The sequence below is a fragment of the Candoia aspera genome, chromosome 4 (assembly GCF_035149785.1).
Source record: "Candoia aspera isolate rCanAsp1 chromosome 4, rCanAsp1.hap2, whole genome shotgun sequence".
Classification (NCBI taxonomy): domain Eukaryota; kingdom Metazoa; phylum Chordata; class Lepidosauria; order Squamata; family Boidae; genus Candoia; species Candoia aspera.
In genome coordinates this window covers 72,831,392-72,848,966 of record NC_086156.1, presented here as the reverse complement: position 1 = coordinate 72,848,966, position 17,575 = coordinate 72,831,392, and the positions used below count along the sequence as shown (strand labels likewise).

The following is a 17,575-nucleotide window of genomic DNA, read 5'->3' as shown; positions in this document are numbered from 1 at the left end:
TCTAATCTTTTGGACAGACATATCTGGGAGAAATGTCAATTTAAAACATTTTAAATTCAGTGCACAATAATATAGAATATATTCCTTGTCTATTCCACATAGTGCAAATTAAGGAATAGCAGCAAAAATTTACTCTTCTGATGATAATCTATGCATAGTGAGGAAAATAATTTAACTGCTGATATGAACATAGCAGCAAATGTTATTTGTAAATGTTCTTGGAGCTGACTTGTTTCAGCATTTCAAATACTACTTCTGACTGAAAATCTACTGCAGATTTTCCAGCCTAGATTTCTAGAAAATGTTCAAAATCTTGGCAAGAATATAGGTGTATATGTCTGAACCAAACTATACTTTAAAGTGGAAATACTAGTTATTTCCAAAAACCTGAGATGGCCATGCAGGTAGTCCTCAATTTATGACCATTCATTTAGCAACCGTCCAAAGTTTCAGCGGCACTGGGGAAAGTTACTTATGACCAGCCCTTGCATTTACAACCATCATAGCGTCCCTGCAGTCATGTGATCAAAATTTGGGTGCTTGACAAAGGGCAAATATTTACAATGGCTGCAACATTCCAGGGTCAGGTGATTACTATTTGTGACCTTCCCAGCTGGCTTCAGACAAGCAAAGTCAATGGGGGAAGCCAGATTCACTTAACAACCACATGATTCACTTAATGACCATGGTGATTTGTTTAATAACCATGGCAAAAAAGGTCATAAAATCAGGCATGACTCACTTAACAGCCACCTCGCTTAGCAACAGAAGTTCCAGTCCCAATTGTGATCGTAAGTTGAGGACTACCGGTACCACATTTTTAGGAACCTGTTCAGCATATGAAGCTGAATAGTTTAGATTCCTCAGGCTTCAGGAACAAGTATACAGACCAGACCTGAACAACATGTGGTCCACCAAGCAACTCTGTGTGGCCTGCCAGTGTTGCTGCTGCTCCGCTAGACACCAAAGAGCTGATCAGCGCACCAGATATTCCTTTGCAGCCTGCAATGATCTTTCATTTATCAATCTGGCCCTGCCCCCTTTGTACAGGCCTCAGACAGACTTTTTTTGACAACTACTCATGTAAAAGGGACAAAATAAATCAGGAGAAACTAAGAAAGCTAGTACACTGATCACGTATGGTTTCATGTGTTTCATCTTGCAAGATGATGATGTGATAGAGCGGAATGCTGCATATCATTTTGGAATCCCAACGTTATTTCTTTACTTTCACTATTTACCCACAGGTCTGAGGATAATGTAGGCTGAAAAAGCTAACCAAATGAACAAGAGGGTAATAAGGACATTCTCCTGGCCTTTTATGCAACTAGCCATTCAAACACGAACACACAAGAACAAAAATATTCAAAACCATTCAGGAACTGCCAGTAAGCTCCCAAGATGCCCGAGCAGAAGACACACTGTTTACTCATGCAATATTTTCCTTTTATTCCTCCCACCAGCCATGTTCAAGAATCTACTACCATGTGTGGTTATATTACATGAAATCAAACTGCAGTGTTGTTTATTCCTTTGATGTATCATAAGATGCTGGGCAGATTTTGATACACCAATTCTCATTAGACAGGAATTTTAAAATGAGCCTTCTGGACAGAGCTTCTATGCAGGAGCTCAGAATATTGTAACATTCTGATTCATATCAACAGGGACATATAAATAATGAAAACGAATAGAGAACAGCTTTCAAAAGAGGTTCTTCAAAATGTGCAGGAGTGTCTATGAAGCACTTCTTGAATCATTATAGCAGCCATCGCTTTTTCAGACCCCCATGGCTGCCTTAGAAATTGCTCCTGCACATCTCTGCATGTGTAGGCATGCACAGCTGCTTTGCTTTTCCACCACTCAGTGAAGCAAAGCAGCTCTGCATGCCTACAAATGCAATGATAGGAGGGAGAAGCCATGCAAACCTGGGAAAAGACACACGTTTTAATGGTTCAAAAATGATACTACAATATGCTTCTACACATTCCAGAGCACCTCCTTTGAAGGATTTCCACAAGATTTTAGCTTCAAACTGGAACACAATAAATATAGAATGTATGTTAAACGTATGTGATATGTAGAAATACATCCCCCTCCAGTGTATGTGCATGTTTAATCTTAAATTAAACCAATTTGCAGCTGTACAAATAAACACCAGACAACATAGTTTGGGACTACAGCTATTCCTCACGTCAAAACATTATCCACATCCAAACTGATGTGTGTAAGTCTCTCTGTGAAAGGATACTTTACTTTTCAAAGTTTTAAAGTATAAAATTTAGATAAATATTTAAGCTTTATCCTACACTGACTTATGGCCAAGAGGGCTTGCCCTTTATATGTATATATTAAAAATTGTTTTCAATGTTCTCATTATAACTTTCCGCAATCAATTTTGTTTGCCAAGACCAGACTTTTCAATTCTGGAAGCATGTAAAACCACTTCTATGCCTTAATCAATTAACCAGGGAGCTCCCTCATTCATATAAATATAGCTTAGCTTGCTCATTTTAAACAGTTTAAGACAGCACTTAACTTAATAATTGTTCTGGATTGTTTGTGCGGTACAAAAAAACCCCACCACTTTCATTAATAGGTAAGTTGCATTGGAATATAACAGGAGTGAAATATGTTAGAAGATAGGCAATGTAGTAAGTTCCAATAGGTGCTTGGATTCTACTTTCAGAATGACCTTGTTACTTTATCCATCCTGCTGTCTAAAATGCTCTGCAGCTGACTCACTGAACTTCGTAATGGGAGTTAAAAACCTGGCTACCCAGCTTAAGTGCCTCACAGCTTAAAAAAGTAACATTCAACATAAGTACACATAATATACCTAGGTTATATGGGGGATGAGATGGGCTAGGGAATCAAACTAGCAAGAAAAATTCAGAAGCTTATGTTGGGTCAATGCTAATTACAGCAAAAATTCTTCATGCTAGTCTGAGCAAAATCTGTAACCTCTCAGAGGCAACTTCCAATGAATAAATTACAGCAAAAAAATAGTTTGCACTAATCAAATTGCTGAAGTTTTGAAACTTACTATTTAGAGTAACATCACTGTGGTAGTTCCAAGACTGAAATCCCCAGATTTTAGCCAACACAGACAATATTCAATTTTAGTCTAAATTCTAGGTATCTAAGCTTGGAAACCACCTCCTAAGCTAAAATAACTATTTTCTGGATAGGAGATCCATGCATTTTTTCTTGTGCTTTCCTCCACCAAAGGTGATGATAAAATCATGGTGACACTATGATTGATCAAGTTGTGTCTACAACAGAGTGATGCACAGGTTTCCCATCCATACTGTATTCCTGCTTCAACATCCAGCTTTCAACTTGCCTTAAATAAAACTTGGTATACATACATAATTCAGAATACAGATCACAAAGTTGACTGATATATATGAAGAGAGATTGAGTGTAATAATGATAAATGTAAAACTCAGTAACTGCAAGGGTAAGGGGGAAGGGAAAGAATCTAAACTAGGAATTTAACTTGAAGGACATATTTAATGGTTAGATTTTCTTTTTTAACTTACCTTGAAGAGATTTCCCCAAGCCCTGGCCCAGCTTCCAACCATGCTTCTGTAGCAAGCGGTGTCCAATATTATCCTGACAGACAGAACAGAGAAACAAACCAAAAATATTCCAATAATATATTCTTCTTTTACATTGACATCTCAATACATGGTGAACAAGGTAATTTTCTACATATATGCATGCAAAATAAATAAAATAAGAACTACTTAAGGGCAACAATTGCTCAATAAAAGGGAAAAGATATTTACGTAAAAAACAAAAAACAAAAACAAAAACACCTGCTGGTAAGATTTTTCCACAGGAACAGGGTTTCAGGAAGGATCATCATATTTTCTGATGGTGTGCTGGGCAACTTTTGTGCATAACAGGAAAAAAAGCAATGGGGAAAAATAAAGAAATTGACATTTAAAAAGCATTAAATCAATCTAGCTATACAATAATATCCATCACCTAAAGAGCACCACTTGATTTGTGCAAAGAAAAACTAACAATGTGTTTAGTCTATTTTTACTTGTTTGTGTATCAGACTCTGAAGAGACGTTAAGTTGTTAAATGTCAGACTTGCCCCCACCACTAGAAACCAAAACACAATCAGAGCAAAATCCATGTTAGACTTGATTGGTTTTTTTAACAAATTAAAAAAATACATATACAAATAGATATATATATATGTGTGTAGTATATATATGCACACACACATATATATGCATATATAAACATATATATATACATATATACAGACACACATATATACAGACACATATATATGAAAATTAAAACATGCAGCCATTATTAAACTGAAAAAATACAGCGAAGTTAGTAAAAATACAAAAACCCAAATTTGAAATATTAACAAATTAAAAATAATCAAAGTACATATAAATAAAATGAGCTCAAGCACAGACTGGATGATGCATTACACATGTAAACTAACAGAAATACTAATATGTTAGGATGAACAGGCCTAGCAACAGGTTAAAACAGCAAGGAACCATTAGTGCTTGTAGGGACAAAACACAACAAGCATAATGTCTCATCTTTTAAAAAGAAAATCAAAATGGACTGAAATTAATAAGAAGTGAATGTAGCAATTCAGTGTTAGCTTTTGACATCAAGGTAAAGAAAGAAACTAGCATATACATAGCTAGGATGGAATTAATTTCAAGGAAAACACTGGATTCCCATCCCCGTGTAATATTAACTGGGGAAGAAGAAATATCACAGAGGACCATTTATTTCTTTATTTGTTTTCTGTCCCACCTTTATTATTTTTATAAATAACTCAAGGCGGCGAACATACCTAATACTCCTTCCTCCTCCTATTTTCCCCACAACAACCACCCTGTGAGGTGGGTTGGGCTGAGTGTGTGTGACTGGCCCAAGGTCACCCAGCCGGCTTTCATGCCTAAGGCGGGACTAGAACTCTCAGTCTCCTGGTTATTTTCCTCACCTGGAATATAAACTGAAGAAAGTTAAATATAATTTAGCTCCTCCCCTTTCTTAACACCCTGTCATGTGTCCCTTTCGATAATCTCTTTCCCTTATTTCAGCAATGGACTTCAGCACCAAACCTGGTTTTAGATACTACAGGACAGAAGAGCTTAAAAAAGGAACTACAGCTCTGTCAATCTACCTGAATTCAATCTTTAATATTCTGTTTCATTTATTTCAGGGATAAACTCTAATTTAAATCCAACACTTCAGGCAGCCTTGTACAAGTAGGTTGCCTCTAAATCTGTTGACCTATCACTTCTATCACCTGCTAGAGCAGACATGGGCAATGTGTGCCTCTTAATACGTTTCTAAGCTCCAGCTACTCTCAGCTCAGCATGACTCATGATGAGGATGAGAGCTGGATTCCAACACCTCTATAGCATCCCATACTGCCCATGTCAGCTACAATTAGATTTCATTTAAATCAGTGTAAGTTTAAACAATGTTATTAAATTGTCAGTTCTGACAATTGCTGTAACTTTAATTGCATATAAGAATATCCCTGAAATTTAGCCTTCATGCAACGATAAAGCACCTATAAACACCTATGCAAATATAAGATCCCCAGGATCTCAGATGACAAACCTAGAGAAGTCTCCTTTTCCTAAAATATCGAAAGAATCTACCAGACAAAACATAAAACAGGCTGGATGAGCCAAGAGTTTAATTCAGCAGAAGGCGACTTTGTACATATATGCAGGTGATGGTTGAATGTATCTAGGTATATGTGTATTTACGTTGCAATTCCATCTCTATCTACCTGGGAATAAATCCCATTAAAATCAGTGGGGCTTATTTCTAAGTGAATGTATACGATAGTCTTCCCCAGCCTGGGACTACTAGATGTGCTGAAAATAACAGCGGGGCCATATGTAAGAAAAAAAATAAGAGGCTCATCAAACAAGACCCTCTTTTTTCCAGTTTATCAGTCTCCACCTCCCGCATCCCCACCTTCACTGACATTCATTGTTTTAGGCCTCCCGGTGACCATGCTCAGTGCTTGCTTCACTCATCTCCAGGGGCTGAATGAGACAGAGAGATGCTTCCCTTTGGCTGATATTTTCAGTTTTCAAACTTTTCTAAAATCTTTTTAAATACTGACTTTTCTAAATATTGAAAAATGCAGCCACTTTTGGTAGTTATTAACTGAAGAGTGTTAGTATCAGACTAATAAGAAGTTCTGACCAAAAGAACTGTGTTTGAACTTCCATTCCTGCAAAAGGAAACAATTATTGCTCAGATGAGACATTGTGCTAAACATGTTGTGTTATGAATGCACTAAAAAGTAACAGACAAATGAAGCCGTTATGCTATTTTCAAAAGCAGTGCAGGTGGAGTGAAAGCATTTCCATACGAACCTGGCTTTAAAAACTGGGCTGTCAAAAGAACAGTTAAATGTAACACAAAGTAAGAAACTGTCCAACCAACTAGTGGTAATTTGTTTTTTTTTTAATTGGTTTGTTTTGTTTTTATTCACTGCTTGCAAGTAATGTTTTTAAAAAGAATGAACGCATAAAATAAACACAAGACCAGCTGGGAGTTTTAACAGCATTGTGACTGACATTGTGAAAGGGGAGGAGCGAGGAGAGAAACAAACATTAAAACGGAACATAGGGAAAGAGAATAAAACTGAGGATGGTTATACACATTAGCACCACACTTGCCAAGCCACTCAAGAGACTGTGTACACTTCAACATGTAAGTTAAAGTTTCCAGCTTGTAAAAATCCTATGATTTATGGTGATGTCTCAATTTTCCGATTTCACATTATTCTTCCCTGGATAAAATAGGCACTCAGATCAAAACATTTCTTAAAAAAAAAAAATTATAGGCAAGGTTGCTTCATTAGATTTCCTCAGCATTAACTATCTCCCACTGAATTCCATTATACATTTGAGGGAAGAGAGAGATATAAAGGCTTATAAATACACAGTTCAATTAAATTAGCTCAAAAAGATCTTTGCCCCACACAATAAAATACTACCACTATCATCTCCTGAGTGGCTCCAAAAGGGATACTGACTGTGCATCAAAGAATTTATAAGCAGGAACAGCTAGGTGCTATAAAGGGTGCTTCCATGCAAAATAGGAGGCAAAAAATCAAAAGAACAAAAGCCCCAAATAAAAACCTAGAGCTTACTGCATGACACAATGAAGGCAAGAGAGAAAAGCCCAAGAGTAGTGCTACATCATTCAGCATCTGCAGAAAGCACAATATTTAGAGTGCTTGGCAACATATGGGCTGCTAAGTATCAAATTGGCAGCCCTACCTAGACACCATTTTGGATCCAGGGGAGTCCACAGATCGGTATATATGTGCAATGTGACAAAAACTAAGTCCCTTAAGTTACTATAACGTTCTTCCTTTTCCATTCCACAAGTGGGCTTGGGAATAAATAATTTTGACCAGCATCATCTTGCCTACAATATTTGAGGGTCATAAACATTAATTATATATGACAAGGGCAGAGCAAGAAAGAGAAAAGATGAAACTAAACTATTTCTCTCAATACAATCTTAAGACAGCCTTGCTAACAAACTGATATGGATGACAAAGGGAGAAAGGATGAATGGTTTGTCAAGTAATCGCTTTAGTTGCTGCCCTTATCAATGGTTAAAACTGGAGTCATTAGCACTGCACAATAAATTGGAAGGTGGCCTGAAACAATGGCCAATGGTTAAATAGCTATCTCAATTGTCACAAACTTGCCAATCATTTGCCTTAGAACATCAGTAGGGTAAGAGCTAGCCTGTGGGAAAAGCTGTATCTAGCCAGGCTTTGCATAAGAGACGGTGGAAAAGAAAGGAAAGCTTGAAGCAAACAGTCCCTATTTTTTGACAGGGAAAGGTATAAGAGGAAGCCCATCAATCTTTTTAGTATGTGGGTTCCATCTTTGCATTTCTTCCCCATTAGAAGTGAAATTGGCAGAGTCTAAGAGGTATCAGACAAGGATTCAGATTCACCACTTAGTTCTTATTAAAAGAGGAAATCAGCCTACCCAAAAGCACAATACTTCATCCTTAAGCAGCTTCAAAACAGGTTACTTTTGAGCCAAAAGTGGATTTTATAACTACATTTTGTGTAATAAATCATCTTCACTTTGCTTCTGTCACTCAGAAGACAGGAACTGGAACATCTTTTTTCCTATTTCCTGAATGTTTCCTGAGTGTTATCTACATTTGTAATAACCAATTTTTAAAGAACATCCTAAGGATTATATCCAACTGCATCAATTGACCAGAAGAACATCACTGGCTGTTCAGATTTTCTTTGCCTCATGCAGCTACCAATGTTCCCTCAAACCTTCAGTTGTGGGAAACTTGAGCAATAGACTTGCTGTTCATAGGGACGCATGGTAAATTTGTGTGCTTACTAGTTGAATATTATTAAATCTATCAGTACTAGACTCGATCATAAGCCACACTATAAAATAGGATAGGTTACCAACAGTAAAGAAAAATGTAAATACAAGCCAAAGTTCTATAAAACCACGTTCTAAAGAATGTCCCAACTTGGAGGGATTCATTCCATTTTTGGAATAACTCTTTTTGCTAAAGGATTGATAATCTGAAGGCTCTTCAAGACTGCAGATTCAGTTACCTGGCTACTGACCTGATTTCTTTTTTGAACATTATACAATATATTCTCTCAATAAAGCAGGATGTAGTAGTGTCACAAAGGGGATGGACCTAAAACACAAGCCTACTGGGGGCATAGCACAGTGGTACAAAGTAAGTTCATTTTCCTATTCTAGTTACCAACCACTGAATACTAATTTCAACTGCATCATTCTTAATCAATACAGTGATCTGCAGACTCCCAAACCAATCTTTCCCAGCCACCCTTCAGTTCTGTGCTGTAGCAATACAAATCAGGATCACCTCAAAAGATAATGCTGCAGAGCCACATATGAATTTAACTGTGTTCCCAAGCAAAGCCATTCCCCAGAGAAGTGTCTAAAATTATCTGTGCTTTCCCTTGGACTTTGCTGTCAGATCCAGTAGATCTCAACAGTTTTCAGGAAGTTAAACCCACTTATAGTTTAGAAGACTTTACCTACTACTGTCCAGTGCTATGTAAAATATTTTATATTTCCAGCTGAAAAAAGAATTTCATTTACTAGGGAAAAAAATTCAATACTGAATGAACATTATTGAATTACCTGAAGGTAAAACAAATGCTTTATGAATTGAAATCTTAACTTTTGCACCAAATATAAAACACAGGTAGCTTTACCACTGCAATCAGAGCAGATTTTAGTACTGTTACTTTGAAAGGTTCCACTTTACCCATTAAGTTGTTTTACCCATCACAGTTCTACTTGTGTTGGAGCAAACACTCCTCAAAAGAATATCCAGGGCCCATCTGACTCTGTTTTTTTTAATCAGAACTCTGACTGAGTGCCTAAGGCAGCAATCCCAAAAAACATTTAGTCTACTTTATCTTACTTTTGAATAGACAATTATAAGGCTGCACTGAAAATCTTTCTACTTCATTGATCTAACCAATATCTTTTCACTCTTGTTTTGCTTTACCACTGGACAAAGCTCATGAACTCAATGTGGGATGCAGCACAGTGTTCAGTACTTTCATTTCTAGACAGAAAGCAGGAACACAAGAGTTGACATGGACAAAAATCCTTCACTTAGAACCAGCCCATGGTTGGTTCCTCTTGCTTCTGGCAAGAGCCACCCCTCTCCGTAGAATCTGGCTACTGGCTTTGTCATAAGCCCGCAAAAACAGCCAGGGCTGAAAAAATAAAGGCAGCCATTGAAATAAAAAGTCACAAGATATTCTTCTAAACAATGTGTTAAATTATGGTGAGCTAGAAAAAGCCTTTTTCTCCTGTTAATGTTAGTGATTAAACAATCTTAATTATTTTGTTAATCTCTAACAAGTCAATTGATTAAATAGTTTCGGTCTTTTCAATTCTCAACCCTATCCTCATATGTTTATCTTAATTCCTCTCTGAAATGTACATGATTTATTTCTGTAAAGGCAGAATTCACATATCCCCTTAAGCCATAACTCTTGCTTACAAGCCACAGTGGGCTTTGTTTAAACCAGAACAAAACAAATGTTCTGCCTTAGCACAATGTATTAGCACAGCTAAAGAGTCTTTTTTCAAGAAGCAGTGCAACAACAAAAATGTTACCTGCTTCAATGATTAAGGGGAAAAGAAGAAAACGATTTGGCTGAGATCACACCAGCTTTAAGTTTCTAAGACCAGAGGCAGACACTGACCTCCAAAAATCTGATTCAAACTTTCATTAATTCTGTACCAAATTTGAATAACCTATTTTTGAGTAAATTGGGATGACTGAAAACAGAATGGCTCAAATCTGAGTTTCAGAAACTCATATTCAGTTTCCACTGAAATCAATGAAGCTTAAATTGAATCTTTAACAAACCCGTCCAATACCAAAATTCAAATAACTTATTCTGGATCCAAACAACACAAAGAGCAAGAATTAATAGTCTGCAAAAAGATAAGAAAAAGGCTACAGCATGGGGCAGTTTAAGAGAACTGCTTGCAGATTTTAGAATCTCTACTCCTGAGAAAGAGAGTATAAACTCAAAACATGTTTTTAAACTTTTGGGAATGCTGCTTTTAAGATTATGGATTTAGTTTATTATGCAGGTCTGTGGACCAGAATCAAACATCTAGTCACTTCTAAAGTTGCAATGTATCTTGATGCACTGCAATGAAATAGCACTGGGGCTTTCCTATTACATTCCCTTTAGGATGTCATTAATAGGTATCCTGTGAGCATTATGATTATGGATCACAAAGTCATTTACTCTCCAATATGCCATACAATATTGCTCCAATACTAACTACTCCATGACATTTGCACAGAGGGAAACTGGCTTTGCATTTCAATTGGTGTGTGTGTTTGTGCATGCAAACAAAGCTGAATTATTCAACAGAATCAAATGCAGCTGCATCACCACCATCCTTCCCACCCCCTCTGCAGCATTATTTCATGTGTCACCAATGACTCTCATGCCTAATTCTAGCATCATGCCAGCACAATAAGACAGTAGATACTGAATGCAGTATTTGTTGGACCAGAAGAACAGAAATAAGAAATGGGAAGGCCGGGGAGGAGAAAGGGGGAGGAAGAAAGGAAACCCTAGAAAAGAAATTAAAAATGCAGATCGTGCAAATACAAACCAGGTCATGGCTGCTTAGCTAATTTGGACCAACTGCTGTGGAAGAAAAAATGTCGAATACCCCAAGTTGTGTAAATTTCTGTGAACATCTCAACACACACACAAATACACACACACAAACATCAATCTATTAAACAGAAAGCAGGTATATATTTTTTTCACCTATATACATACACACACACACACACACACACACACAGCTTTTTTCTTAATGCTACAGATTTTTAAGCATTCATGAATGCAGTAGAATTTAGAACAATTTACAGTTCATAGCCTTTAGATAAAACTTTAACTGAGTTGGCTTAACTTCACAGCCGAGGTTGCTACTGAGCTAGCCAGAGCTATGTGCGTTAATGATGCAAAGAAGACACTACTGGAGAGTAATCTACATTGGGATATGGTAGGAATTGCCTTAGTAAAGGGTAAGGAACAAGTACTGTGGTTTGAAAAGTACTGACCAAAAAGTTGAGGAAGGCAGCCACTGCTAATAATGATGGCTAGGTTGTCCTGCCATTCCAATGCTAGAAACAGACAAAAGGTCCACATGCCCTTGTTCTCTTCCCTATGGTTTTAGATAATCTACCTTTGGAATGATAGAAAACTAGGTGAAATAGTATCATTCTCAGGGCTCCATGGATTCCAAGACTCCTAAGAAAGATTCCAGAATCTCATGGAATTGCCTATATTAGTTATTTGTTAGTTCTTTATTACAGAATTGCTTTACAGACTATTCTGATCAGGCCACATGTCTACCCATAATGCAAAACTCCAAGGACAATTACAACTTGCCATGAATGGAAGAGAATACAGGGGGTCCTCGTTTAATGATCATTTGTTCAGTGACCAACGGCACTGAACAAATGGTAGTTATGACCAGTCCTTGTACTTACGGCCATCACAGTGTCCCCACAGTCATGTGATCATGATTTGCAACCTTCCCTGCCAGCTTCTGACAAGTAAAGTCAATGGGGAAGCTGGCAGGAAGTCGTAGGTCACAGCCACATGAGGTCCTCACTTAACAATGGCAACCAGGACTGCCAGAACTACTGTCACTAAGCGGCATAGTCATGGGCTTTTTTGACTTATGACCATGTCACTTAACGACAGAGTTTCTGGTCCCAATTAGCATTGTTAAGTGAGGACTACCTGTGAACAAGGGCTTGACAAATGCAAGTCTGCTCAGAGGCTGAACAGGAGATCACAAGATTAGGGGGGTTGGGGAATCTTCAGATATATACTGTACATCCAAAGAACTAAGGGGGATGGACAAGACCAAAAGTGATTAATGGACTGGATATTTATTCCAGTTCTGAAAATATTGGAAGGAGGAAAATTACTGTGTTTTCATTTTTTAGAGCCTCACCCAAATCCTTTAAACTGCTGGGATTTCAAATAGATATTTAGGCAGTAGAAACTATAACTATTTTATTTCAGAAGAAGAAAGCAATACAGAGGTATGACATGAGGAGGAAGTTCAAAAATGAAAGATGCATAAAAAGAAAAACAAGTGAAGCAAAAGAGGCAGTGACTTCATCCTTCCCTGTCTATAGCTTTTTTCCAGCAAATTCATACAGAAGATTTTTTTTAATATAAAAAACTATGACAGTAATATTATTTTATGACTGCCACTTATTTATGCTAATGTTGCTGTTTATATTCTGTATTCTCCTCCCCTGAGCCAAACAAAATATATATGGCCTCTCAATTTTCATTAATGTAGAAATTAAAATAGTAACTATTTTGCCATCTGTCAGGCTTTCAATTTATTAATATGAGTTAAAGACTTCTCATTTGTTAAAAGAACAACACTTAGTTTAAATTAATTAACGATCTATCTCACTTTAACATTAATGTAAGATAGGCAAATATACTAGTATCTATCCCTTCTAATAAGAACATGACTAACCAAGCTGCACTTAAGACAAAGAATATGTGAGCGCTACCTGGCCTTGCCAGAGGCTTGAGAATAAAAAGTTATGTCTTACCGATTCTATGGGCTTGTCTAATGATGCCTGCTCAATCTCCAGGTGGCCTTCTTCATACTGATCAAAGTGATTACCCTGCAAGAGAAGAATCACATATTATTCCCTCCTTCAGACACAAACAATTGTGTTTGAATTACTGTTAAAATGCCCACAAAAAATTACTACCTATAGTTTCTCAGCCATATAGAAGCCCACTTCATCTGTTAATCATATTATAGCTCAGCATTGTTATGTCTTAAAAGACAGAATTCGCAACTAACTAATCTAGTTTGCAGTACCCATCACATACTGCAACAATTGCATGGCATATTTTACTAGACTTTAAGTATCTTGAGGTAACTTACTGATACACCAAGCCACCCAAGCGTGGTCATGGCTCCACAGAGCAACACAGTCAACTGAATGCTAGTTGAAGATGCATCACATTTCAAAGCAATACAACCTTCTTATTTGTCTGTGAATCTCATATAAAGGAAGCATATTAAGTAGCTATTAAAGTAAGTTTTATAAATATCATAATAAAATAGTATAAAGCATCTATGCTGCCACAATTAAATCTCCATAAAAAGTAAATATAGCTTAGAATAATGCTTTTTGTATTTTTCAATGTTTCCTAAACCTGAAATATCTTTTTCGTCTGATTTTGAGTCTGTTTACTAATATTCACAAATTTGAAAAATTAGACTATGTTAAGAAGAATGATTTTTTCCAAAGAGTTAAAGTCCACTATTTTTCTTTCCATTTCTCCATAGTAAATTCTTTGATAAATCTGCTGAGATTGCTGGATATTCTGCTGGCCAGAAATACAGGCCAGGTTGCACAACTTTTATTGGCTCAGGATCTAAATTAAGCTTTGCACAGCACAGCAAAGGATATTTCTTTTGTTGGGGTAAGGATGCAAATGGACCCATCTTTTGGGGTACTTTTGAGGTTTTAAGGGATGAAATGAGAATATTAAGCCTTTGTAAGACTTAGGAGGCTCATTTTACCCCTTACAATCCCCCCAACACAAAGACAACTTTTTAGACCCACCCATTCTGAGGCTTTATGAACCATAAAAGGATTATTGGCAGGGTACATTTTTTGCACTCATGTCTTATACTCTGAGATTTTCAGCTGCATTTTTTTAAGCTACATTTTTGTTGCTGTCCTGTGCCTACTGAAACCAGCACCTCTTTTAAGAATTATTGCAAAAGTAACAACTGTGCTTGCTAGCAATATTTGCAGGACTGTGACTGCTGAAAATTTGCCCAAAGGCGTGCTTTCTGTATAGAAAACACACTGTCTTTGCCTTGGGTACAAGGGATTCTCCACCTGGATGTTCAGATAGAATTGTTTCACTGCATCTGCAGTCAACTAAATGAGGGTACATCAAATCATAATCTTGCTCTAGCAGTTTTGACCTTTAAATACCTAAATGGCTTATGTCCTGACAATCTCAGAGACAGCCTCTCCTGCTATGAACCTGCCCAGTTACCTACATCAGATCCTGATCCTTCCACCCCCTCCCGGCACCAGAAGCTCATCTATCTTAAGCCAGAGGTCTTAACTTGTTCAGCTCCCAGGCTATGGAATACACTCTTTAAGGAGGTACATTTGGCTTCCCACTCTTCCAGTATACTGCAAAATGTCAAAAACCCACATCTTTAAGATTTATTTCTAGCAATATTGGTTTTAAATTTCTCTTGCTTTTAATTATCTTTTTATTTTTAAATAAATACAATAATTACAACATACAAACATACAAATTATAATTTGTATGTTTAATTGTTGTAAGGTGGTATAAAATATGGAGATAATATTGAAGAAGGAATGCAAGGTAAATAAATGACAACACAGACTCAGGAAAGACAAAGGGGTAAGAAAGAAACTCAAGATACAGTAACCCCACCTTGATTCTGTTTGGTATAAGAGGGGGTAGAGGAATACTCTGGCAGGCTCTCAAGATTCTGTTATTATATCCTATAATAATTAGAGTTCCAGTATTTTTTGCACTGTCTGTTCCCTGACCTGACCTACCTCAAAGGACCAACAGATTCCTTGAGTAAAGGATAGCTAAATGGATATACATTTAGTAAATAATTACATTATTTGTTTTGAAAAGAATGCTTGTCTTCCATTGTTGCATATTAATTGTCCTGTTCAAGTTCTATTTCTATTTAATCATGCAATCTTTAACTTGTTTGGTCTCCAAATCATACTTCAGCAGCAACGTTGTCATGTTCACCGTTTCAATGTGCATTGTACATTGTAACGTTTCGCATGTCAAGTTGCTGATGCGTGTTCTGTCTGGGAGGGGTCTGTGAACTCCTTCTGCTGGGTTTGTTGTCTGTCTTCAGGGGAATGGAATATGTTTGGGTTATCTACTGTGTTCAAGGTTTTCTTCCCAGGAGATCAGCAGAACTCGTTACCAGCACCTGGGGTTGGGGAATTTGAAACGGTTGGGCGAGGGGAGGGATTACGTTTGTACCGAGGGTTTTTAGTTTGTATTTGGCGCGCTTTTGCTCATTCTCAGCTTTCTCTGTATTTGCATACTATTCTTTAATAAACCAGATATTCTTAAGCTCCTGCTTGTGAGTCTGAGTCTGTTAGGATAGGCAATCATTACAAACGTAAACGTATAAACTCTAGATGTTCTGTATTTTGTGTTATCAGTATTTGAAATTCAATCAAATTGAATGTAAGTGTATCACCTTGTCTTTGTAATTTCTTCTACCCTATATTGCTCATTTGGAGATACTGAAACCACAATGCACTGCTGAAATTTTAAGAAGAGAGCTTTGAATTCCATTTTTGTTCTGTTAACAGTTAAGTCTTGCAGACTGTAAGTTTTCTCTCCACTGATTAACTTTTTAGCATATTTTTCCTCATGAAAAATATATTTAATATTGGACAGAAAAAGATAAGCCCATACTTTTAATAGGCTAGTTCTAATAGAGTGATTTTCTATACCTGTCGTGTTTTCATTTCAGTCCAAAGATAGTCATTTATGTAGGGCTCTCCTGAGTTATGCTCCTTCCACAGATGCAATCCAGCTATATGGTGCTAAAATCCAGTCTGTAATCCAGATCAAACAGCTGACCTAACAGTATATCGTCAGATTTGGTATAGCCAGTCCTCTGCTTTCTTTTGTACCTTGTAAAATCTTAAATTTAATCCTTGGTTGTTTATTATCTGCTGTTACACCAACCCTATGGAACATCATTTCCCCCCCGCCCCGAGGTCAGGCTGGCCCTTTGATGGCCTTCCAGAAGGGCCTGAAGACCTGGCTTTGCCATCTGGCCTGGGGATCAGAGAGTGGTGTGGAGCCCATAAAATGGCTATACTGCTCTGGGATGGCTGTGCTTTCCCTGTGATTATATTGCATGGCTTTTAATTATTTATTTTTACTGCTTGTATTGTTTGTATGGTTATTTTATTTTTTAAAACATTGTTTGTTTTAATTGTAAGCCACCCAGAGTCATGAATGTGAGATGGGCAGCTATATAATTTGAATGAATGAATGAATGAATGAATAAACAAACAAACAAACAAACAAACAAATTTAACCAGATGAAGTTGTTGGTCATACTCAGCATCTTTTCATCAATTCTTATTGGATCATTTGGAAAAGGAAGTTAACCCTTAGAAGAATGTTCATTTTTACTGTCAATATTCTTGTTAATGCAGATAAGTTCAGGTTTTTTTCATCTAAAACTGTCCACCATTATGCTCTTCCAAATTAGTTTCAAATAAACCCTTATTATTTCTAGTTATACAAATTCCAAATATTTAATTGTTTTAACCATCATGTTAAACCCTATTTTTCATCTTAGGTATTGATATTCCTCTTAAGATAAAATTCCATGTAATCATCTGTGTCTTATTCTTGTTGATCCAATATCCAGTTATTATATTGTATTGCTGCATATGTTCCATTATCAATTCTAGAGAATCCCTTGGATGAGTAACTGTTAAGTATAACAACAGCACACACTTTTAACATACGTTCTTGACTTGCCATTTTGATTCCAGAAATTTCCTTGCTAACGATTCTCATGTCAATAAAAACAGAGAAGAAACAGAGCAGCCGTGTCTTAAACACTCTTGTGATAAAGTATGTTTCTGAAAAAGATCCATTTACTATTATCTTTGCTATTTGTTCCTGATAAATACTTTGAATCCATGATAAAAAGTTTGAGTCAGAGTTCATCTTTATTATTCCAAATTATCAAAAGCGTTTTCCACATTAAAAAAAAAAGTTGCTTATTTTTCTGCTTAATATCATCAATATCATTCAAAATATTATTATATTGTCTTTTATGTACCTCCGAGGAACAAAGCCCATCTGATCAGAGTGTATCATGTTACAAAGATTATTTAATCTTCCTGA

At 36.7% G+C, this 17,575-nt stretch overlaps 1 protein-coding gene across 4 annotated transcripts in view; it reads right to left on the bottom strand.

Annotated features, from left to right (window-relative positions):
* The window catches only part of GPATCH8 (G-patch domain containing 8), a 79,128-nt gene that overhangs the window by 39,374 nt on the left and 22,179 nt on the right, over positions 1-17,575 (bottom strand). For 2 of the 4 annotated variants that reach the window (XM_063300528.1, XM_063300527.1), the window contains exons 1-3: positions 13,204-13,268; positions 6,399-6,416; positions 3,546-3,618 (exon numbers count right to left, since the gene is read on the bottom strand). Coding sequence is in view for 1 of the 4 variants with exons in the window: in XM_063300526.1 (XP_063156596.1) it covers positions 3,546-3,618; positions 13,204-13,278 (148 nt within the window). In the remaining 3 variants the exon portion in view is untranslated. Of the gene's footprint in view, positions 1-3,545; positions 3,619-3,824; positions 3,842-6,398; positions 6,417-13,203; positions 13,279-17,575 lie in introns of those variants that run through there. The other 2 variants (XM_063300526.1, XM_063300529.1) reach the window with 2 other exon arrangements.